This window comes from Grampus griseus (assembly GCF_964374135.1).
Source record: "Grampus griseus genome assembly, chromosome: 4".
Lineage (NCBI taxonomy): Eukaryota > Metazoa > Chordata > Mammalia > Artiodactyla > Delphinidae > Grampus > Grampus griseus.
The window spans coordinates 32,217,977-32,244,294 of record NC_138997.1 but is presented as its reverse complement, the minus strand read 5'-3'; the positions used below and the strand labels follow the sequence as shown (position 1 = coordinate 32,244,294).

Here is a 26,318-nt window from a genome sequence, read left to right as displayed (position 1 = left end):
CAGTGATTTCCAACTCACAGACCAGGTCAAGAGCCTCTGCTCTAGACTCCCTTAGAGACCACTTCTGCTGTAGGAAGTTAAACCAGATGACATAATATTTTAGTGGTTTTCTCTACCATTGTATAAAATTAAAGAGTCCAACTAAACACTGAAGCATTTAGCCATCCTCTGAATGTTTGCGCCTAAGATAATAATTAGGCCTCTTCTTTCTCCTTATAATGAAAATGATTTATACAACCCAGGAGTTTTCTGTAGCCCCGCGGATAATATTCTCTTCACAGGCACCATCTGCAGGATATCCTTGTACTTGAGAATGTTAGCAATTACTTGAAATTACCAATATTTGACTGTTCTTTTTTTTTACTTTCAAAAATGGCAATTTCATATGATTCAACCTAATAGCAATTATTATTCTTCATATAGGTACAAATAAAATATATATGTGCTTTACAGTTTTAGACCAATCCTGTGAGGTACAGAGGGATCATCATTTGAGATTTGCAAATGAGGAAACTGAGGCTCAAATAGAATAAGTGACTTTCCCAAGGTGATCAACGTGGCAGATCAGGGGCTAGAACCCAGGTCTTCCCAGGGCCCATCAGTGAGCTTTTGGCCCCATCACTTTCCTTGAAAGGACAAGGCTGAGGCCAAAAGCACACGGGAAAGCTAAGGGCTGAGAGGAATTGGTTTTGCTGACAAACTCAGGCTCCTCCTTTCAGCTGTCCCTTCCCCAAGCCCAGGGGAAAGGGAAGAACCAAGAAGGACTTTGGAAAACTTTGTAATCAAAGCTTCAAAAACCCTACATTTGAAATTCCCAGTTGCTTCTTATGAATCCCACCTATTTTTCTTGTTCTGCTAAATGTGCAAGAGTTGAGGGCTTTTTCAGCTGACCTCCTTTGCTGGTTCCAGCCTGCGGCAGGAGAGGATGTACAGGATGCACGGCCATGAGTCCGTGCACGTGGAGATGGTCTTGATCTTCCTCTGTGCCCTGGTCATCGCCCAGATAGTGCTAGTGCAGTGGAGACAGAAGCATGGTCATTCCGACAACGTGAGTCACCCCGGGGGCCGCTGGAAACCTGCTCCTCTTCCCACCACATCCCTCCTTTCTCACCACTTTGAAGGAAATGGTTTGGTTTCAGTTGGTGGCTCTCAACCCAGTACAGTTTTGCTCTCGGAAGCAACATCTGGAAACATTTGTGATGGTCACGTCTTAGCGGGAGGGGAGGGGGGATAGGAGCCGCTACTGGAATGTAGTGGGTAGAGGCCAGGGATGCCGCTGAAAATGCACAGGACAGCTCCTCATGACAAAAATGTCAATAGTGCCAAGATTGAGAAACCCTGGTTTAAGTAACCCAATTTTCCTTTTGGGCATGAACTACTTCTGCCAGTGGCCCAGGACAGGAGGATTAGGAATGGCAGAAACAAAAGACTGAGTCTGTCTAACTTTGTTTCATTAGCAATAAGCTGTCTTGGCATTGATGGTTTCCATATCCAAGGAAGTGTGATAAGGCAGACACTGCGCTGACCTTGGCCACACAGAGCGGGATCCCGTTGTCACAGACCAATCCCACCCAAGCACGCCCACTGAAGCCTTCCCATCTCATAGCCTCAGAGTCATACCCTGGGCTTGTTGGACCCGAGACCAGGCTACTGCAATGTGGAGAGCAGTGGTGCTCACATCTCAGGGCACATCAGAATCACCTGGCGGTCTCCTTCAGTCAGATTCCCAGGTCCCACCCCCAGAGTTTTTGATTCAATAGGGGCCAAATAATTTGCACATGAACAAGTTCCCAAGTGATACTGATGTTACTGGTCCTGGGACCGCATGCTGAGAACCAATGGTTTAGACCTGAGTATGGCCTGAGTGGAGAAACGTTGCAGAGGAGAAAGGTCCTCAATTAACACTCTCCATGGTTCGGGTCTTGGACTGGTCGTTGTATAAGAAGACTTGCCTGTGACATATGAAGGGCTGGCTTAGACCAGTATTTTATTTTCTTTTTACCCATCATAAATATTACTTCCTACATAGCATGGGATCTAAAGGAATTCTTTTGAGTTCCCTATAATATGTAAATTTAGGTAATTTTGAACATTTATTTAGAAAGGGGAATCTTGGGGGGAGGGGTTTGTTTGTTCTTTAAGCAAATGCATCCATGTGCTGCCATGTCACCATTGCCTTGTCAATTAAAATGAACACCCTCTATATTCCACTTGGACAAATTTTCTTCACTGAGTCCATCAATGTGGAGTTCACACACTGGCTATACCACAGATACACCTGCCCATGAGTCAGAGGTCCCTTGAAGGGCTTGTTGCCATTGGAGGTTCTGACCCTTGGTGGCTCAGGCTACAACTGTTGATTAGCTGGAGTGGTCTGCCCAAGTTGTTTCCTGTTGCTCACTACACAGTTGTACTGCCTAGAATGCCTCTCCAGGGACGTTGCTTTTGACTGTTCTCCACTCCCCCCACCCCAAAACTAGACCCTGTTAGTCACCCCACTTCTCCCTGAGGTTCCTGTTCCTGTGTCCTTCTGTCACACACCTGTGCTATTTTATGGCTACCCAGAGGGCCACTGTGGTCCTAAGGATACCTTGGAGGTAACCAGGTGACTGTGATCGTGGCATCTCTTAAGATGACCCAGTCTGACACTTTGACAAAGCCAGGAGTCTAAAGATGCCCTCGGGGTCAAGGACAGATTTGGGTCTCATTGGAGCTGTGGAGCCATTGGAACTGTTCTGGGTTGGCTCATAGATACAACTGAAAATACAGTGGAGTATATTCTACTTCTTTGCCCATCTGTCCATCTATTACTGTATTGCCCCAAAGGAACAGGTGGTGTAGCCCCCTTCCCCTGCATGTCTCTGATGACAATCTTTAGCTCAAGGTGAGATCCAGCACGTGAGTCTGAGCTTTCCCCATGCTGCGGCTTTGACTTTGCCCCATGCTGTACATCCTACTTGTAGGTTCACTACAAGAGCCAACATCAGAACTCAGCCATTTCAGGAACTCTTGGTGACATCTGCAAACACTGGGCCTGGAAATGGTTCCCAGAGCACAAGTAGCTGATTCCAGCACTGGTTTCCAGCTTTTTTATTGTGCTCTGCATGAACAGGATCCAAAAACCTGAACTTAATACACTGCTCAGTTTAATATCTTCGGGATGGAATTTGCTGAACGTGTTTCCACAAAAGCTGACCTAAATAGCCTTATCATCCAAACATAACCTAACTTTTAACTTGTTTCTCTTCTCATTTAAGATTATGTAGGACCTGCTAGAGCTTTGAACATGTTCATGAGGTTCCTGGCTCTTTTCTTTTTCTTTTTTAAAATTTTTACATCTTTTTTTAACATCTTTATTGGATATAAATGCTTTACAATGTTGTGTTAGTTTCTGCTGTATAGCAAAGTGAATCAGCTATATGTATACATATATCCCCATATCCCCTCCCTCTTGTGTCTCCCTCCCACCCTCCCTATTCCACCCCTCTAGGTGGTCACAAAGCACTGAGCTGATCTCCCTGTGCTATGCAGCTGCTTCCCACTAGCTATCTATTTTACATTTGGTAGTGTATATAGGTCCATGCCACTCTCTCACTCTGTCCCAGCTTACCCTTCCCCCTCCCTATGTCCTCAAGTCCATTCTCTATGTCTATATCTTTATTCCTGTCCTGCCCCTAGTTTCTTCAGTACCTTTTCTTTTTTTTTTTAGATTCCATATATATGTGTTAGCATACAATATTTCTTTTTCTCTTTCTGACTTACTTCACTCTGTATGACAGACCCTAGGTCCATCCACCTCACTACAAATAACTCAGTTTCGTTTCTTTTTATGGCTGAGTAATACTCCATTGTATATATGTGCCACATCTTCTTTATCCATTCATCTGTTGATGGACACTTTGGTTGCTTCCATGTCCTGGCTATTGTAAGTAGTACTGCAATGAACATTGTGGTACATGACTCTTTTTGAATTATGGTTTTCTCAGGGTATATGCCCAGTAGTGGGATTGCTGTGTCATATGGTAGTTCTATTTTCAGTTTTCTAAGGAACCTCCATACTGTTCTCCATAGTGGCTGTATCAATTTACATTCCTACCAACAGTGCAAGAGGGTTCCCTTTTCTCCACACCCTCTCCAGCATTTACTCTTTGCAGATTTTTTGTTGATGGCCATTCTGACCGTTGAGAGGTGATACTTCATTGTAGTTTCATTTGCATTTCTCTAATGACTAGTGATGTTGAGCATCGTTTCATGTGTTTGTTGGCAACCTGTATATCTTCTTTGGAGAAATGTCCATTTAGGTCTTCTGCCCATTTTTGGATTGGGTTGTTTGTTTTTTTGATATTGAGCTACATGAGCTGCTTGTATATTTTGGAGATGAATCCTTTGTCAGTTGCTTCATTTGCAAATATTTTCTCCTATTCTGAGGGTTGTCTTTTCGTCTTGTTTATGGTTTCCTTTGCTATGCAAAAGCTTTTAAGTTACATTAGGTCCCATTTGTTTATTTTTGTTTTTATTTCCATTTCTCTAGGAGGTGGGTCAAAAGGATCTTGCTGTGATTTATATTATAGAGTGTTCTGCCTATGTTTTCCTCTACTAGTTTTATAGTGTCTGGTCTTACATTTAGGTCTTTAATCCATTTTGAGTTTATTTTTCTGTATGGTGTTAGGGAGTGTTCTAAATTCATTCTTTCACATGTAGCTGTCCAGTTTTCCCAACACCACTTATTGAAGAGGCTGTCTTTTCTCCATTGTATATTCTGGCCTCCTTTATCAACGATAAGGTGACCATATGTGCATGGGTTTATCTCTGGGCTTTCTATCCTGTTCCATTGATCTATATTTCTGTTTTTGTGCCAGTACCATACTGTCTTGATTACTGTAACTTTGTAGTGTAGTCTGAAGTCAGGGAGCCTGATTCCTCCAGCTCCATTTTTCTTTCTCAAGATTGCTTTGGCTCTTCAGGGTCTTTTGTATTTCCATACAAATTGTCATATTTTTGTTCTAGTTCTGTGAAAAATGCCATTAGTAGTTTGAAAGGGATTGCACTGAATCTGTAGATTGCTTTGGGTAGTATAGTCATTTTCACAATGTTGATTCTTCCAATCCAAGAACATGGACTATCTCTCCATCTGGTTGTATCATCTTTAATTTCTTTCATCAGTGTCTTACAGTTTTCTGCAGACAGGTCTTTTGTCTCCGTAGGTAGGTTTATTCCTAGGTATTTTATACTTTTGGTGCAGTGGTAAATGGGAGTGTTTCCTTAAATTCTCTTTCAGATTTCTTATCATTAGTATATAAGAATGCAAGAGATTTCTGTGCATTAATTTTGTAAACTGCTACTTTACCAAATTCATTGTTTAGCGTTAGTAGTTTTCTGGTAGCATCTTTAAGATTCTCTATGTATAGTATTATGTCATCTGCAAACAGTGACAGTTTTACTTCTTTTCCAATTTGGATTCCTTTTATTTCTTTTTCTTTTCTGACTGCTCTGGCTAAAACTTCCAAAACTATGTTGAATAATAGTGGTGAGAGTGGGCAACATTGTCTTGTTCCTGATCTCAGTGGAAATGGTTTCAGTTTTTCACCATTGAGAATGATGTTGGCTGTGAGTTTGTCATATATGGCCTTTATTAGGTTGAGGTAAGTTCCCTCTATGCCTACTTTCTGCAGGGTTTTTTATCATAAATCGTTGTTGAATTTTCTCAAAGCTATTTCTGCATCTATTGAGACGATCATATGGTTTTTAGCCTTCAGTTTGTTAGTTTGGTGTATCACATTGATTGATTTGCCTATACTAAAGAATCCTTGCATTCCTGAGATAAACCCCACTTGATCATGGTGTATGATCCTTTTAATGTGCTGTTGGATTCTGTTTGCTAGTATTTTGTTGAGGATTTTTGCACCTATGTTCATCAGTGACATTGGCCTGTAATTTTCTTTTTTTGTGACATCTTTTTCTGGTTTTGGTATCAGGGTGATGGTGGCCTTGTAGAATGAGTTTGGGAGTGTTCCTCTCTCTGCCATATTTTGGAAGAGTTTGAGAAGGATAGGTGTTACCTGTTCTCTAAATGTTTGGTAGAATTCACCTGTGAAGCCATCAGGTCCTGGACTTTTGCTTGTTGGAAGATTTTTAATCACAGTTTCAACGTCAGTGCTTGTGATTGGTCTGTTTATAGTTTCTATTTCTTCCTTGTTCAGTCTCAGAAGGTTGTGCATTTCTAAGAATTTGTCCATTTCTTCCAGGTTGTCCATTTTATTGGTATATAGTTGCTTTTAGTAATCTCTCATGATCCTCTGTATTTCTGCAGTGTCAGTTGTTACTCCTCCTTTTTCATTTCTAATTCTACTGATTTGAGTCTTTTCCCTTTTTTTCTTGATGAGTCTGGCTAATGGTTTATGAATTTTTTTTTATCTACTCAAAGAACCAGCTTTTAGTTTTATTGATATTTGCTATTGTTTAATTTCTTTTTCCTTTATTTCTTTCTTTTTTTTTTTTTTTTTTTTTTTTTTTTGCGGTACGCAGGCCCCTCACTGCCGTGGCCTCTCCCGTTGCAGAGCACAGGCTCTGGATGCACAGGCTCAGCAGCCATGGCCCATGGGCCCAGCCGCTCCACGGCATGTGGGATCTTCCCGGACCGGGGCATGAACCTGTGTCCCCTACATCGGCAGACGGACACTCAACCACTGCACCACCAGGTAAGCCCCTCTTTTTCCTTTATTTCTGATCTGATTTTTATGATTTCTTTCCTTCTGCTAATTTTGGGGGTTTTTTGTTCTTCTTTCTCTGATTGCTTTAGGTGTAATGTTAGGTTGTTTATTTGATATTTTTCTTGTTTCTTGAGGTAGGATTGTATTGCTATAAACTTACCTCTTAGAACTGCTTTTGCTGCATCCCATAGGTTTTGGGTCATCATGTTTTCATTGTCATTTGTTTCTAGGTATATTTTTGTTTCCCTTTGATTTCTTCAGTGATCTCTTGGCTAATTAGTAGTGTATTGTTCAGCCTTCATATGTTTGTATTTTTTACAGTTTTTTTCCTGTAATTGATATCTAGTCTCACGGCGCTGTAGTCAGAAAAGATATTTGATATGATTTCAATTTTTTTAAATTTACCAACACTTGATTTGTGACCCAAGATATGATCTATCATGGAGAATGTCCCATGAGCACTTGAGAAGAAACTGTATTCTGCTGTTTTTGGATGGAATGTCCTATAAATATCAATTAAGTCCATCTTGTTTAATGTGTCATTTAAAGCTTGTGTTTCCTTATTTATTTTCATTGTGGATGATCAGTCCATTGGTGAAAGTGGGACATTAAAGTTCCCTACTATGATTGTGTTACTGTCGATTTTCCCTTTTATGGCTGTTAGTATTTGCCTTGTGTATTGAGGTGCTCCTATGTTGGATGCATAAATATTTACCATTGTTATATCTTCTTCTTGGATTGATCCCTTGATCATTATGTAGTGTCCTTCTTTGTCTCTTGTAATAGTCTTTATTTTAAAGTCTATTTTGCCTGATATGAGAATTGCTACTCCAGCTTTCTTCTGCTTTCCATTTGCATGGAATAACATTTTCCATCCCCTCACTTTCAGTCTGTATGTGTCCTTAGGTCTGAAGTGGGTCTCTTATAGACAGCATATATACAGGTCCTGTTTTTGTATCTATTCAGCAAGCCTGTGTTTTTTGGTTGGAGCATTTAATCCACTTACATTTAAGGTGATTATGATATTTATGTTCCTATTACCATATTCTTAATTGTTTTGGGTTTGTTACTGTAGGTCTTTTCCCTCTCTTGTGTTTCCTGCCTAGAGAAATTCCTTTAGCATTTGTTGTAAAGCTGTTTTGGTGATGATGAATTCTCTTAACTTTGGCTTGTCTGTAAATGTTTTAATTTCTCTGTCAAATCTGAATAACAACCTTTCTGGGTAATCTTGGTTGTAGTTTCTTGCCTTTCATCATTTAAAATATGTCCTGCCACTCCCTTATACCTTGCAGTTTCTGCTGAAAGATCAGCTGTTAACCTTATGGAGATTCCCTTGTGTGTTATTTGTTGCTTTTCCCTTGCTGCTTTTAATATTTTTTCTTTGTATTTAATTTTTGATAGTTTGATTAATATGTGTCTTGGCATGTTTCTCCTTAGATTTATCCTGTATGGGACTCTCTGTGCTTCCTGGACTTGACTATTTCCTCTCCCATGTCAGGGAAGTTTTCAAAGGTAATCTCTTCAAATATTTTCTCAGTTCCTTTCTTTTTCTCTTCTTCTTTTAGGACCCTGATAATTCAAATGTTGGTGCATTTAATGTTGTCCCAGAGGCATCTGAGACTGTCCTCAATTCTTTTCATTCTTTTTTGTTTATTCTGCTCTGCAGTAATTTCCACTATTTTATCTTCCAGGTCACTTATCCGTTCTTCTGGCTCAGTTATTCTGCTATTGATTCATTCTAGAGAATTTTTAATTTCATTTATTGTGTTGTTCATTATTGTTTGTTTGCTCTTTACTTCTTCTAAGTCCTTGTTAAACGTTTCTTGTATTTTCTCCATTCTACTTCCAATATTTTGGATATCTTTACTATCATTACTCTGAATTCTTTTTCAGGTAGACTGCCTATTTCCTCTTTGTTTGGTCTGGTGGGTTTTTACTTTGCTCCTTCGTTTGCTGCGTATTTCTCTGTCTTCTCATTTTGCTTAACTTACTGTGTTTGTGGTCTCCTTTTCACAGGCTGCAGGTTTGTAGTTCCCATTGTTTTTGGTGTCTGCCCCCAGTGGCTAAGGTTGGTTCAGTGGGTTGTGTAGGCTTCCTGGTGGAGGGGACCAGTGCCTGTGTTCTGGTGGATGAGGCTGGATCTTGTCTTTCTGGTGGGCAAGACCACGTCTGGTTGTTAGTTTTGTGGTGTCTGTGAACTTATGATTTTAGTCAGCCTCTTTGCTAATGGGTGTGGTTGTGTTCCTGTCTTGCTAGTTTTGTAGGATAGGGTGTCCAGCACTGTAGTTTGCTGGTTGTTGAGTGGAGCTGTGTCGTAACATTGAGATGGTGATCTCTGGGAGAGCTTTCACTGTTTTGATATTACATGGAACCAGGAGGTGTCTGGTGGTCCAATGTCCTGAACTCAGCTCTCCTACCTCAGAGGCACAGACATGACACCCAGCCAGAACATCAAGACCCTGTCAGCCATATGGCTCAGATGAAAAGGGAGAAAATATGAAAGAAAGAAAGAATAAAATAAAATAAAAACAAAACATTATTAAAAAAATATTAAAAATTTAAAAGGTAATAAAAGAAAGAAAAAAGAAAGAAAGAAAGAAGAGAACAACCAGGCCAAAAAACAAATCCACCAATGATAACAAGCACTAAAATCTATCAAAAAAACAAGGACAGGCAGAACCCTAGGACAAATTGTAAAAGCAAAGCTATATAGACAATATCACACAAAGAAGCATACACATACACACTCAGAAAAAGAGAAAAAGGAAAAAACTGTATATCTATATATTTTTAAAAAGGAAGAGAGTAACCAAATCAATAAATAAATCTACCAAAGATAATAAACTCTAAATACTAACTAAGATAAACCTAAAACCAGAAACCAGTCAGTCACATACAGCAAACCCCAAGTCTACAGTTGCTCCCAAAGTCCACCACCTCAATTTTGGTATGATTCATCGTCTATTCAGGTATTCCACAGATGCAGAGTACATCAAATTGATTGTGAAGATTTAATCTGCTGCTCCTGAGGCTGTTGGAGGAAATTTCCCTTTCTCTCCTTTGTTTGCACAGCTCCTGGGATTCAGCTTTGGATTGGCCCGGCTTCTGTATGTAGCTTGCCTGAGGGCGTCTGTTCCCCCACAGACAGGACGGTGTTAAATTAGCAGCTGATTAGGGGGCTCTGGCTTACTCAGGCCTGGGGAAGGGAGGGGTATGGAATGTGGGGTGAGTGGCAGAGGCCGGCATGAGGTAGCAACAGCATGCGGTGCGCCATGTGTTCTCTCGGGGAAGTTGTCACTGGATCATGGGACCCTGGCAGTGGCAGGCTGCACAGGCTCTCGGGTGGGAAAGTGTGGATAGTGACCTGTGCTTGCACACAGGCTTCTTGGTGGCTGCAGCATCAGCCTTAGCATCTCATGCACATGTCTGTTGTCTGCACTGATAGCCGCAGATCGTGCCCATCTCTGAAGCTCATTTAGGCGGTGCTCTGAATCCCCTCTCCTCACTCACGCTAAAACAATGGTCTCTTGCCTCTTAGGCAGTTTCAGACTTTTTCTCAGACTCCCTCCCGGCTACCTATGGTGCACTAGCCCCCTTCAGGCTGTGTTCACGCAGCCAACCCCAGTCCTCTCCCTGGGATCTGACCTCCGAAGACCGAGCCTCAGCTCCCAGCCCCCACCCACCCTGGCAGGTGAGCAGACAAGCCTCTCAGGCTGGTGAGTGCTCGTCGGTACAGATCCTCTGTGCAGGAATCTCTCCACTTTGCCCTCTGCACCCCTACTGCTGTGCTCTCCTCCATGGCTCTGAAGCTTCCCCACCACCACCCACCATCTCCGCCAGTGAAGGGGCTTCCTAGTGTATGGAAACCTTTCCTCCTTCACAGCTCCCTCCCACTGGTGCAGGTCCCATTCTTATCCTTTTCTCTCTGTTTATTCTTTTTCTTTTGCCCTACCCAGGTATGTGGGGAGTTTCTTGCCTTTTGGGAAGTCTGAGGTCTTCTGCCAGCACTCAGTACATGTTGTGTAGGAGTTGTTCCACATGTAGATGTATTTCTGATGTATTTGTGGGGAGGAAGGTGATCTCCATGACTTACTCCTCTGCCATCTTGAAGGTCTCCCCTCTGCCCTCAATTCTTTTCATTCCTTTTTCTTTATTCTCTTCTGCAGTAGTTATTTTCACTATTTTATCTTTCAGGTCACTTATCCGTTCTTAAGCCTCAGTTATTCTGCTATTGATTCCTTATAGAGAATTTTTTTTTTTTGGCATTATGTGGGCCTCTCACTGTTGTGGCCTCTCCCATTGTGGAGTGCAGGCTCCGGACGCGCAGGCTCAGCGGCCATGGCTCACGGGCCTAGCCACTCTGCGGCATGTGGGATCTTCCCGGACCGGGGCACGAACCCGTGTCCCCTGCATCAGCATGTGGACTCTCAACCACTGTGCCACCAGGGAAGTCCTAGAGAATTTTTAATTTCATTTATTGTGTTGTTCATCATTGTTTGTTTGTTCTTTAGTTCTTCTAGGTCCTTGTTAAACGTTTCTTGTATTTTCTGTATTCTATTTCCAAGATTTTGGATCATCTTTACTATCATTATTCTGAATTCTTTTTCAGGTAGACTGCTTATTTCCTCTTCATTTGTTTGGTCTGGTGGGTTTTTACTTTGCTCCTTCGTCTGCTGTGTGTTTCTCTGTCTTCTCATTTTGCTTAACTTACTGTGTTTGGGGTCTCTTTTATGCAGGCTGCAGGTTTGTAGTTCCCATTGTTTTTGGTGTCTGCCCCCAGTGGCTAAGGTTGGTTCAGTGGGTTGTGTAGGCTTCCTGGTGGAGGGCACTAGTGCCTGTGTTCTGGTGGATGAGGCTGGATCTTGTCTTTCTGGTGGGCAGGACCACGTCTAGTGATGTGTTTTGGGGTGTCTGTGAACTTATTATGATTTTAGGCAGCCTCTCTGCTAATGGGTGTGGTTGTGTTCCTGTCTTGCTAGTTGTTTGACATGAGATGTCCAGCACTGGAACTTGCTGGGCGTTAAGTGGAGCTGGGTCTTAACTTTGAGATGGATATCTCTGGGGAGGGCTGTCACCGACTGGTATTACATGGGACCAGGAGGTCTCTGGTTGTCCAATGTCCTGGACTTGACCATCCCACCTCAAAGGCTCAGGCCTGACACCTGGCTGGAGCACCAAGACCCTGTCAGCCACACGGCCAGGTACGTGGGGAGTTTCTTGCTTTTTGGGAAGTCTGACATCTTCTGCCAGCATTCAGTAGGTGTTCTGTAGGAGTTGTTCCACATGTAGATGTATTTTTTATGTATTTCTGGGGAGGAAGGTGATCTCCACGTCTTACTCCTCTGCCATCTTGAAGGTCCTCTCACTGGCTCTTTTCTATAAGGGGCCATATAGTGAAGTTTATTTCCATGATTTGATATTGTAACTTCCACCAGTATATTAGTAGTATATTATTATATATAACTTAATTATAATTACTATAGTAATAGTTACTCCATAGTAATAATAACAATTATATCACTATAATAATATACTTATATATGAAATACTATATATAAATTTATATATAACTATTACATCTTATTATAGTTGTAATAAGTGCTTTTTGTACATTATCTAAGTTACCCTGGGAGATAATAATTTTTTTCTTCCCTTTGTGAAATATAGTTCAGAGAGATTAAATAACTTGGTCAAGGTCATATCACTAATTAGTTGCAGAGAAGAGACAAGAATCCAACCTCACTAGTTATTTTCTCTCATATCAAGGATCAGCTCCTTCAATATCTCTGAATCACGGTTTCCTAATCTGCAAAATGCAAATACTGCAGATAAGAGCCCATCTCCCAGACTTGTGATTCAGAATATTTTCCTGTGAGAATTTCTAGATACACAGTGAGTGTTCAGTACCATCAGTTGACTCTGAATACATTCAAGGGATATGACTTGTATATAACATTTGTGCAAATTTAATCATACACTGTAAAAGCAGTTTACTAATAAAAGAGTCCTTTTCTGAATGTTTTTGTAAAGCTAAAATGAATACACCCCCCTCATTAATTTACATTCTCTGTTAGGAGATTTTGATGTATTGTTTTTTCAAACATCACACCTGTTTACCCTGCCTTAGCACACCCTCCTACTCTGCCATCTGCTTTGTCTGGGAGTATTCCCTGGGCTGGTTCTGTGAGATGTATTACCAGGAAACAGGAGCAGGCTGTGAAGCCAAGAACACTGGCTTAAGAATTAGACAACTCTAGCTACTCATCTTACCACAGTGAGCCTCAGTTTCCTGATCTTTAAAATGATGGAATTTTTAAAAATAGGAAGGCCTTCTAGTTTCAGCTCTAATATGTAAGAAGCTTGAAAGTCATCACTCCCATATAACAAGAAAAAAAAAAAAAGCTGAACAAACTGAATGTCAGTGACTTTTGCTGGACCTATCAGAGAATAGATGTCACAGGGAAAGCCATCACCCACAAAACTGGAAAGACAGGTGAATACAGGAACTCAAAACTAAGATTTGCTTATTGGGAGCAGAAACTGCAAGAGCCATAAACTGGAGGAAACACTTAATGGGTAACCTGGAAGAATTGTTGGGAGTAGAGTTTAGGCCAGTGTGAGAGTGAGAAACTCCTGGGGCCACAGTCTTAAGGACCGCCCATATTTTTGTAGGTTTTACCTTCAAGGATCCCACCAAGTCTTCTCATGGTAAAAAGCCAAGAAAAACTTTTGTGCTTCTGACAGGGTTAGGGGAAAAGTTAATTATTTTGAACTAGAGTTCCAGAGTGTTCACCATGACAAAGACCTGCACCGCAAGGGAAAAGATTTTATCAGAGCCTTAGCCAATGTGGAGAAAGAGAAATTACCCAACTCCAGGCCCCTCTAGCCTTCCTGTCTCACCTCAGGGGAAAACAGAAAGTTCAGAAACACTGTGAAGGTCGTAGTATGGGAACTACTAAAAGACCAAGGCTTAATCACAGAACAATAGAACACTTCCACTGCCCATCACCTGACCTCCACATCATCAGGCATCCAGAAAACAGTGGATTACAGCTGAAAGAGCTGCAAGCTACACAAGAATGCGTTTCTAGGGAAACCAGTGACAAAAAGGGAGACACAAACACGTATACTAATGGAAATTGGAGACTCTAACACATGGCAAACATCAAACACAGCCCAACTCCTAGCCAAATTAACACAAAGTCTCACACTAAATGTTCTTACTACCCAAATAAGAACCTCAATAAGAACTTCTCAACCAAAAATTACAAGTCATGCTAAGGGGAGAAGAGTTCAAAACTAGTTCAAAAGCTACTTCTTGGAGAAGATCAATAAATTTAATAAACCTCTAGCCAGCTAACAAAGAAAAATAAGAGAGAGAACACAAATTACTAATATAAGAAAAGAATAAAGGGTCATTATTACTGATCTCATGGACATAAAAAGCAAATAAATGAATATTATGAACAACTGTATGCCTACAAGTTTAGATGAAATAGACTAATTCCTTGAAAGACTCAAACTATACCAGAACTCACATAAGGAGAAATAGTCTGAATAAGCCTTATATCTATCTTTAAAAATTGAATCAATAATTAATAACCTTCCAAAACATAAAGCACCAGGTCCAGATGGTTTCACTGGTGAATTCTACCACATATTTAAGGAAGAAATGATACAATCTCTCTAGAAAGTCGAAGCAGAGGAAATATTTCAGAACGCATTCTTTGAAGCCAGCATTATCCTAATACCTCAACCAGATGAAGACATTATAAGAAAGAGAAACTCTAGACCAGTATCTCTCACCAAAATAATTGTAAAATTCCTAAACAAAATAGAAACAAATTGAATTAAACCATGCATTTAAAAGAATTATACATCATGACCAAGTGGAATTTGTTCCAGGTAGGTAAGATTGGTTCAACAATTAAAAATCAGTTTATGCAATCAACCACATCAAGAGGGTAAAGAAGAAAACTTACGTGATTATATTAATGGATGTAGAAAAAGCATCTGACAAGGTCCAACACCCATTCATATAAAAACTCTCAGCAAACTAGAAATAGAGGGAAACTCTTCAACTTGATAAGAATATCTACAAAAAACCTACCCTAACATTATACTTAATGGTGAGAAACTGGATGCTTTCCCCTTAAGATAAGGAAGAAGACAAAAATGTCTCCTCTTATCACCCCAATTTGTCATTGTGCTGGAAGTCCTGGCTAGTACAATAAGACAAAAAAGGAAATAAAAGGTATACAGATTGGGAAGGAAGAAATAAAACCGTCTTTGTTTGCAGATGACATGTTTGTCTCTATGGAAAACTCCAAAAAAATCAACAAAAAACTCCTGGAAATAATAAATGATTATAGCAAGGTTGCAGGAAACGAGGTCAATATACAAAAGTCAATTACTTTCTTATATACTAGCAATGAATAATTGGAATTTGAAATTAAAACACAATACCATTTACAATACTTAGGAAAGAAATACTTAGGTACAAATCTAGCAAAATATGTACAAGAGCTATATGCAAAAACAGAAGATCTCAAATAAATGGAAAGATAATCAATGTTCATGGATTGGAAAGTTCAATATTGTCAAGATGTTGATTCTTTTCAACTTGATCTAAAGGTTCTACAATCCCAATCAAAATCCCAGCAATCTATTTTGTGAACATTGACAAACTTATTCTACAATTTATAAGAAAAGGCAAATGACCTAGAATAGACAGCACGACAATGAAGAACAATGTTGGAGGAGTGATGCTCCCCAACTTCAAGATTTACTATAAAGCAGTAGTAATGACTACAGTGTGGTATTGGTGAAAGAATAGACACATAGATCAATGGAACTGAATAGAGAGCCCATAAATAGACCCCCACAAATATAGTCAACTGATCCATGACAAAGGAGCAAAAAGGCAATTCAATGGAGCAAGGATATCTTTCAACAAATGGTACTGAAACAATTGGCCATCCATATGCAAAAAAATTAATAATAATCTAGACAATCTAGACATAGAACTTATGTATTTCACAAAAATGAACTCAAAATGGATCATGGACCTAAATGTAAAATGCAAAACTATAAAACTTCTAGAAGATAACATAGGAAAAATATCTAGATGAATTTGCATTTGGTGATGAGTTTTAGATACAACACCTAAAGCATGATCCAGGAAAGACAATATTGGTAAGTTGAATTTTATTTGGAGTAAAAAGTGCTCTGTGAAAGACACTGTTAAGGGAATGAAAAGACAAGTTACAAACTGGGAGAAAGTAACTATAAAATACATACTTAATAAAGGACTGTTATCCAAAATATACTTAAAGCTCAATCATAAGAAATCAACTTAGTTAAATGTCAAAATATCTAAAAAGACAGCTCATCAAGGAAGATATACAGATGGCAAATAAGCATATGAAAAGAAGCTCACCATCTAAGGGAATGGCAAGTTAAAACAATAATGAGTTACCAATACATGCTTATTAGAATGATTAAAATAAAAAATCTAACAATACCAAATGCTGATGAGGATGTGGAGCAGCAGGAACTCTTGCTGTGTGGGAATGCAAAATGGTAAAGCCAGTTTGGAAGGCAGCTGGGCAGTCTCCCACAAAGCTAAACATAGCCTTATGATTCAGCGATCACTACTGGGTATTTACCCAATTGAATTGAAACCTACATTCACAAAAAAAACCTGCATGAAAATATTTAAAGCACCTTTATTCATAATCACCCCAAACTGGAAGCAACCAAGATGTCCTTTAAAATATGAATGAATAAGCAAACTGTGGTACCTCCATACAATGAAGCATTAGTCAGCAGTAAAAAGATATGGGTTATCAAGCCACAAAAAGACATGAAGGAACAAGCCAATATGAAAAGGCTATATACTGTATGATTCCAATTATATGACATTCTGGAAAATGCAAAAACAAAGACAATAAAATAATCAGTGGTTGCCAGTGGCTCAGGGAAGGAAAAGGATAAGGAAGTGAAATGGGAATTTAAGGCAGTAAAACTGATCTGTATGATACTGTAATTTTGCTTACAAGATATTATGCATTTGTCAAATCCCATTGAACTATACAGCACAAAAAGCAGACCTTAAGGTATGCAAATTTTTAAAAATCATTTAGGAAGTTTAGGGAATCCCAGGGAGAAATGCAGACCGTGAAGAGAAAATCTAAGTGCATTACAAGTGTGTGAAACAACCTCATTGAAGGGAATTAGGGGGAAAGGTGCTGCTCTGAGTACCTTTGGAAATGAGAGTCTGTAAGATGAAGTCAATAGGAGCTTCATGTGATCACTAGTGGGCAAGGTTGTTTCCCATGCGGTACAGGTTAACAATTCTGATACTCCTATATTTGTGTACTGGGATGGAACAATTCAGTCAATCAATGATAAATGGTGGGAGTGGGAGTTTACAGATAAAAAAGGGAGGAATTTAGAAAAAAAAGTAGGAAGTACACACACAATAATGTGTGTGAACAGTTTTGTACATTGAAGGTATTATTATTATTATTTATACATAATATTTATGCCCTGAAGGTATTATTTATTATGCATAAAGTATTATTACTTTCACATTATTTCATGCATAATTTGGACCAGGTACTTCAGAGGCGAGAGACCAATCCAAAAGCTCAGAATTTTTTCAGATACAGCTTTTAACAAATTTGTCTGTCTTCTGAAGTGCTCATTTAATTTGTCTAGACTGATTCTGTTGTATGGTCTATAGGAGCTGTGTACATCAGAGAAGCTTATCATAAATACATAGAGCAAAGGAAACAGCTTATTAAGAAAATAAAGTTGAAAAATATAACATAAACTGCTCCTAGGTGATGCCAAAAAGTGTGGGTAGAAAGTAGAAAATTTTTCATATTTTGTTTGAGATACTACTAAATACCTGAATGTTTGCAAATACACGATCACATTTTTAGCACAGCATAGACTGAACATCTGGATATTTGAATTTTTCTCTTTCCAGCTGCTAGTGTTGATACAGTATACACATAGGCAAAGCCTCAAAGTTAAATTATTCCCAAATGCTTTTAACAGCATTTAATTAAAAATAAAATTTCATTCAACAACACCCTCGCCACCTTCTTTTATGTATCCGTTTTTCGTATCTGCAGGAAGTGGAGGAGGGTGCACCAAAAAAGAATCTTTCTACTGCTCTTCAAATCAATAGAAGCCTTGAGGAGTAAATACACAGAATTTCAGCTTCAGATACACTGTTAACTTGCCTCAATACACAGGCAAATAATTTGCCACAGATTGAAAATTTGCTTTATTTAAATCAAACTTCCTGACTATTAATAGCTGTGAAACACTAAAACATATTACTGTACCAATAAAGTGTTATCTAATCGAATCTTTTTACTACACAAATACATACATAGTTGCATACATACTTACATGTGTACATATATGCCACTACAGAATCTCCTTTAAGAATTTTAGTAGCAAAATCAACAGTCAATTGATTTGAAGATAGAAATATGGAGCAAGTGAATTTCTAAGAGCCCTTCATATGCCAGGATTCCGTACTTTTACTTATTCGATTTGTCCACACTCTCCTTCATTGACTTTGAACTGATAGCAGCAATATTTCCTGGAGCCAGGAAATTATAATTTTCTGCTTACCTCTGAGCATCCCTCTGCTCTCCCTCCAGCCCCACCCATACAAATACACACAGACCCACCACAAATGGTTGCAGATAGTTTAGGATTTGTAGCGCAAAGGGAATGGGCATAACACAACTTTCTTTTTCTTTCTTTCTTTTTCTTTCTTTCTTTCTTTCATACTGTGTGACTCATTCATCATCCTGTACAATTAGACAAATGAAAAGATTCCTTTGTTTTGACTTGATTAGCAGTTCTTTTCAGATTCATTATGTGCATGGCTGCAAGAACAAACATGGTACCTTTCAGCAGCATCTTATTCGTCAGGAAATTCCTCCTGCCATGATGCGTGGGTGGGGAGGACGGGGTGATGTGATCCAGATGCACAGGCTGCCCTTTGCCAGGAATGCAGATGTGTTTTATCCGCACATGCCCAGATGGTGACCCCTCTGGCATTATTAATGTGTCCCAGCTGCCAGGTTTCCTCCTTTGCATGCATGTGCCTCAATTTCACATATTTCATGCGTTTATTTATGAGGCACAACATTCCTACATTTCATATGTGGCAGTTATTATTAAAAATGAGAAGTTCTAACTGGTCTGGAAATTGATAAAGAATCTTTTAAATCGCTCTGAAATGTGGCCCTCATTTCAAAATGAGTTCTTATACAATTATTGAATTCATCATGCAAACTTCTGACCTTTCCCCTTGCATGCTGAGAAAACACGGCACTGGGTATCCACTTTAAAGATAGTTAAGAAATTAAATATTTGCATACACAATACATTATAATGATTTTTTGCTTTCCTTTTATTTCTGATCTCCAAGGCCTATATTTTTTTAAGTAGCATGTGTATACATTTGAACATTGTTATTTACTGTTAATTAAATCCAGGCATCAAGTAAGAGGAATTTGGAATCTTCTAGAAATAGGTTGTACTTATAGACCTACAGGGAAAGAACTAGTTTTATAAGAATATAGTCCAGTCATCACTTCAAACTGTAAAAGAGTGTAGCTCCACTGATTAGAGGAAATGGATTAGTCTTGTAAATTTTGGCTTATAATCTAAAGTATAAAACATAGGAGCATGGTAGTTTCACTAAATTAAACTGAACTGAATCTTAACTTTTTATTTTAAAAAAATTCAGCATTTTATGGGGTAGATATAAAAGTGAATCAAATTCTTAAAACAAAAAGATGAAAAATGCAAATGAGAGATGATCAGATTTTGAAAGATGGAGTTTATGTCCATTTTCTTTTTTAATATCAGAAGTAATAAACTAAGAAAAAAGTCAAAATCTATCATTTATCATAGCTAACAATCTCTATGATCAGCTATGGGAAATGAATGATCTAGATACGGAGGAGATTTTTCAAGGGGCTGCACACTTTCATTATCACTAGTAGAGTCAAAGTTGCTGATGCTGAGTGCTAAAGGAAACATATCTTGAGTCCTGGTTACCTAGCATGTGGTTTGTGGCCCTCATGAAAACTACTCTACTTCCTTAAGTAAAACCTGTTTTTCCTGTTTAGATATATACATCTTTATCTCAATTTCAGAAAGAAAGGTGCAAACTCATTCATTAGCTTTGACGGTACCCACAAAGTAGAATGGAAAATTAAAGCAATGATCTGACTAATTTGGACAGAAGTAAAGAGTATTTACTCTTCCCTGGAAGTACTGCCTGTAATTTAAAGACAAAAAAAGTAAGTTATTATAAGATATTTTTTCCTGAACTCTCCAAATAGTTACTTCAGATTTGATCTGTGTGTATTTTTGTTCAAATGCATATATATAATAACAATTGTAGTGTTCTCTGAAAGAAGATTTAGAGACACTCTAAGAAGACTTCAGATCCAGGCCATTTATGAGATGAAGAAATAAAAAGCCTGGAAGATGTCTTCTTATTTGACATGGAAAGAAGAATGGCTGTGGCCTTGGGCCTTTTTGGTTTAAATCTTGAAGTTCTATCAAATAATTTTGGTTATTGACTTTGAGACTATTATAACCAAATTCTTATTAAAGGACCCAAAAATATACTCACAAACTTTTTTTTCTAAGCCACTTCTTTTTATCATGAAGATGAAGAAAGTAAACAAACAAATGACATCAGTCTTTTTTATACTCAGATGACAAACATGTGACATGCGTGCTCTGGCAACTTTTTCCACATCACTGGCAGACATAATTAACTGATCATGATACTCTTTACTGCTAAACTAAGACCCGATCTCATAATCTCCTTCAACAGAGTATTGCCAGGTGCCACTACCTATAAAAGTCTACACCTGAGAAAAAACCTCTTTGTCAGCCTCCTCGTATATTGGTGCTGAGCATATATAGGTGGTTAGTCTGAATGTGATAAAAAATAAAAGATCAAAGGTTATTGCTATTGTGGTTTTTATAAGGAGGTGAGTAGCTGGCATTAGGCCTGATCTATAGAGTAACAGTGTCACTATGGTAACCATAACAAGTCATTGACCTGACAGCTCATCAGCACAGTCTATCCTGCTTCCGGCCAAGTGGGATTGTGGCCAGAAAACTTAAAGGACCCTCTGAAGGCTACTTGGACTCAGGTCAGTGGTATAGGCCACAAAGGGGTTAAACACAGAGGGACACGAAAGAGTCTGATCCACATCTGGGGCTGCCTGGACAGGGCACCAATAACTGAAGAGAAAAGACAAGAAGAAATATGGTGGGTTGAAGATCCAATCATCAGGGACAAGATAACCCAACAGTGGGGATGTGAGAGTAGCCCTGCAGAGCACAGTGGGACAGCAGGCAGGAGAGTCCCAGACGCTGCTGCATCGACACCACTCCCTCCTTTGCCATCGCAGTGCATTTGTATATGTGCTGTCATAGTAACAACAGCCGCTCGGCTCCCTGTAGCTCAGTACTGCTTCCAGAGCACTTTCCCAGCTGTGATCTACTTTGTTCCCCACCTCGGTCAACACAGGGGAAGCAGACATTGTGTCCCCCGATTTTACCACTAAAGTGCAGCTCATTTGTCCAAAATCACATAGCTGTTGCACCCTAAAGTTCCTTTCATCTGAAATATCTGTAGAAGGAGGTGACAGAAGATGCATATTTTGTATTATTTCCCATCCTAATGTTCAAATAACTGTGCCTTCCATAGCTGCACATGTACAGAGCAGCTTGCAGGTGAGTGGTGAGCCAGGTGCATGTTCCAGACAGGATGGTGAAGGTGGCTTCCCCCTACCCCAGAGTAGCTTCTGAATCGTGTAATAGTAGATGTGCCATCTGGCCCTCAGTCACTGAAGGAGCCTTTCTGTTTATCTCTCTGACAGCTGGTGACCCTGTTGCAGATGTGGGTTGTCCTTTAGTTTTTCACAATAAAACTTCACTGGTGGTGGAGACAGGAGAAGATGGTAGAAGAGCAGGATGCGGAGATAAACTTCCTCCCCACAGATACATCAGAAATACATCTACACGTGGAACTGCTCTTATAGAACACCACTGAACACTGGCAGAAGACCTCAGACCTCCCAAAAGCCATGTGGAGGACAGTCTCTTGGTGCTCCAGCCGAACGTCGGGGCTGTGCCTCTGAGGTGGGAGAGCCAACTTCAGGATACTGGTCCACAAGAGACCTCCCAGCTCCACATAATATCAAATGGCAAAAATCTCCCAGAGATCTCCATCTCAACACAAACACCCAGCTTCACTCAACGACCAGCAAGCTACAGTGCTGGACACCCTATGCCAAACAACTAGCAAGACAGGAACAGAGCCCCATCCATTAGCAGAGAGGATGCCTAAAATCATAAAAAGGCCACAGACACCCCAAAACACACCACCAGATGTGGACCTGCCCACCAGAAAGACAAGATCCAGCCTCATCCACCAGAACATAGGCACTAGTCCCCTCCACCAGGAAACCTACACAACCCACTGAACCAACCTTAGCCACTGGGGACAGACACCAAAAACAACAGGAACTACGAACCTTCAGCCTGCAAAAAGGAGACCCCCAATACAGTAAGATAAGCAAAATGAAAAGACAGAAAAACACATAGCAGATGAAGGAGCAAGATAAAAACCCACCAGACCTAACAAATGAAGAGGAAATAGGCAGTCTACCTGAAAAATAATTCAGAATAATGATAGTAAAGATGATCCAAAATCTTGGAAATAGAAAAGAGAAAATTCAAGAAACATTTAACAAGGACCTAGAAGAACTAAAGAGGAAACAAGCAATGGTGAGTAACACAATGAATGAAATTAAAAATACTCTAGAAGGGATCAATAGCAGTATAACTGAGGCAGAAGGACGGATAAGTCACCTGGAAGATAAAATAGTGGAAATAACTACTGCAGAGCAGAATAAAGAAAAAAGAATGAAAAAAACTGAGGACAGTCTCAGACACCTCTGGGACAACATTAAACTCACCAACATTCGAATTATACGGGTCTGAGAAGAAGAAGAGAAAAAGAAAGGGACTGAGAAAATATTTGAAGAGATTATAGTTGAAAACTTCCCAAATATGGGAAAGGAAATAGTTAATCAAGTCCAGGACGCACATAAAGTCGCATACAGGATAAATCCAAGGAGAAACACACCAAGGTACATATTAATCAAACTATCAAAAATTAAATACAAAGAAAACATATTAAAAGCAGCAAGGGGAAAACAACAAATAACACACAAAGGAATCCCCATAAGGTTAACAGCTGATCTTTCAGCAGAAACTCTGCAAGCCAGAAGGGAATGGCAGGACATATTTAAAGTGATGAAGGAGAAAAACCTACAAGAAAGATCACTCTAACCAGCAAGGATCTCATTCAGATTTGATGGAGAAATTAAAATCTTTACAGACAAGCAAAAGCTGAGAGAGTTCAGCACCACCAAACCAGCTTTACAACAAATGCTAAAGGAACTTCTCTAGGCAGGAAACACAAGAGAAGGAAAAGACCCACAATAACAAACCCAAAACAATTAAGAAAATGGGAATAGGAACATACATATCGATAATTACCTTAAATTTAAATGGATTAAATGCTCCCACCAAAAGACAGAGACTGGCTGAATGGATACAGAAACAAGACCCTTATATATGCTGTCTACAAGAGACCCACTTCAGACCCAGGGACAAACAAATACAGACTGAAAGTGTGGGGATGGAAAAAGATATTCCATGCAAATGGAAATCAGAAGAAAGCTGTAGTAGCAATTCTCATTGCAGACAATATAGACTTTAAAACAAAGACTATTACAAGAGACAAAGAAGGACACTACATAATGATCAAGGGATCAATCTAAGAAAAAGATATAACAATTGTAAATATTTATGCACCCAACATAGGAGCACCTCAATACATAAGACAAATACAAGCAGCCATAAAAGGGGAAATCAACAGTAACACAATCATAGTAGGGGACTTTAACACCCCACTTTCACCAATGGACACATCATCCAAAATGAAAATAAATAAGGAAACACAAGCTTTAAATGACACATTAAACAAGATGGACTTAATTGATATTCATAGGATATTCCATCCAAAAACAACAGAATACACATTCTTCTCAAGTGCTCATGGAACATTCACCAGGATAGATCATATCATGGGCCACAAATCTAGCCTTGGTAAATTTAAGAAAATTGAAATCTTATCAAGCATCTTATCTGACCACAATGCTATCAATTACAGGGAAAAAAATCTGTAAAAAATACAAATACATGGAGGCTAAACAATACACTACTTAATAACGAAGTGATCACTGAAGAAATCAAAAAGGAGATAAAAAAATACCTAGAAATAAATGACAATGGAGACATGACAACCCAAAACCTATTGGATGCAGCAAAAGCAGCTCTAAGAGGGAAGTTTATAGCTATAAAATCCTACCTTAAGAAACAGGAAACATCTCAAATAAACAACCTGACCTTGCACCTAAAGTAATTAGAGAAAGAAGAACAAAAAAACCCCAAAGTTAGCAGAAGGGAAGAAATCATAAAGATCAGATCAGAAATAAATGAAAACGAAATGATAGCAAAGATCAATAAAACTAAAAGCTGGTTCTTTGAGAAGATAAATAAAATTGATAAACCATTAGCCAGACTCATCAAGAAAAAAAAGAGAGAATACTCAAATCAATAGAATTAGAAATGAAAAAGGAGAAGTAACAACTGACACTGCAGAAATACAAAGGATCATGAGAGGTTACCACAAGCAACTCTATGTCAATAAAATGGACAACCTGGAAGAAATGGACAAATTCTTAGAAATGCACAACCTTCCAAGACTGAACCAGGAAGAAATAGAAACTATGAACACACAAATCACAAGCACTGAAATTGAAACTGTGATTAAAAATCTTCCAACAAACAAAAGCCCAGGACCAGACGGCTTCACAGGCGAATTCTATAAACATTTAGAGAAGAGCTAACACCTATCCTTCTCAAACACTTCCAAAATATAGCAGAGTGAGGAACACTCCCAAACTCATTCTACGAGGCCACCATCACTCTGATGCCAAAACCAGACAAAGATATCACAAAGAAAGAAAACTACAGGCTAATATCACTGATGAACGTAGATGCAAAATTCCTCAACAAAATACTAGCAAACAGAATCCAACAGCACATTAAAAGGATCATACACCATGATCAAGTGGGGTTTATTCCAGGAATGCAAGGATTCTTCAATATATGCAAATCAATCAGTGTGATACACCATATTAACAAATTGAAGGAGGAAAAACACATGATCATCTCAATAGATGCAGAGAAAGCTTTCAACAAAATTCAACACCCAATTATGATAAAAACCATCCAGTAAGTAGGCACAGAGGGAACTTTCCTCAACCTAGTAAAGGCCACATATGACAAACCTACAGCCAACATTGTTCTCAATGGTGAAAAACTGAAACCATTCCCACTAAGATCAGGAACAAGACAAGGTTGCCCACTCTCACCACGCTTATTCAATGTAGTTTTGGAAGTTTTAGCCACAGCAATCAGAGAAGAAAAAGAAATAAAAGGAATCCAAATTGGAAAAGAAGAAGTAAAGCTGTCACTGTTGGCAGATGACATGATATTATACATAGAGAATCCTAAAGATGTTACCAGAAAACTACTAGAGCTAATCAATGAATTTGGTAAAGTAGCAGGATACAAAATTAATGCACAGAAATCTCTTGTATTCCTATACATTAATGATGAAAAATCTGAAAGTGAAATTAAGAAAACACTCCCATTTACCATTGCAACAAAAAGAATAAAATATCTAGGAATAAACCTACCTAAGGAGACAAAGACCTGTATACAGAAAATTATAAGACACTGATGAAAGAAATTATAGATGATACAAATAGATGGAGAGATATACCATGTTCATGGATTGGAAGAATAAACATTGTGAAAATGACTCTACTACCCAAAGCAATCTGCAGATTCAATGCAATCCCTAACAAACTCCCACTGGCATTTTTCACAGAACTAGAACAAAAAATTTCGCAATTTGTATGGAAACACAAAAGACCCCGAATAGCCAAAGCAATCTTGAGAAAGAAAAACGGAGCTGGAGGAATCAGGCTCCTGCACTTCAGACTATACTACAAAACTACAGTAATCAAGACAGTAGGGTACTGGCACAAAAACAGAAATATAGATCAATTGAACAGTATAGAAAGCCCAGAGATAAACCCAGGCACATATGGTCACCTTATCTTTGATAAAGGAGGCAAGAATACACAGTGGAGAAAAGACAGCCGCTTCAATAAGTGGTTCTGGGAAAGCTGGACAGGTACATGTAAGACTATGAAATTAGAACACTCCTTAACACCATACACAAAAATAAACTCAAAATGGATCAGAGACCTCAGTGTAAGACCAGACCCTATCAAACTCTTAGAGGAAAACATAGGTAGAACACTATATGACATAAATCACAGGAAGATCCTTTTTGACCCACCTCCTAGAGAAATGGAAATAAAAACAAAAATAAAC

At 39.0% G+C, this 26,318-nt stretch overlaps 1 protein-coding gene across 1 annotated transcript in view; it reads left to right on the top strand.

The window, feature by feature from the left end:
• Positions 1-26,318, top strand: part of RNF175 (ring finger protein 175) — a gene marked incomplete at its 3' end in the record, with an annotated part of 75,624 nt that overhangs the window by 12,677 nt on the left and 36,629 nt on the right. The window contains 3 exon segments of the mRNA XM_082653399.1: positions 910-1,048; positions 21,656-21,680; positions 21,683-21,714. Coding sequence (XP_082509525.1) covers positions 926-1,048; positions 21,656-21,680; positions 21,683-21,714 — 180 coding nt within the window. The 5' untranslated portion in view covers positions 910-925.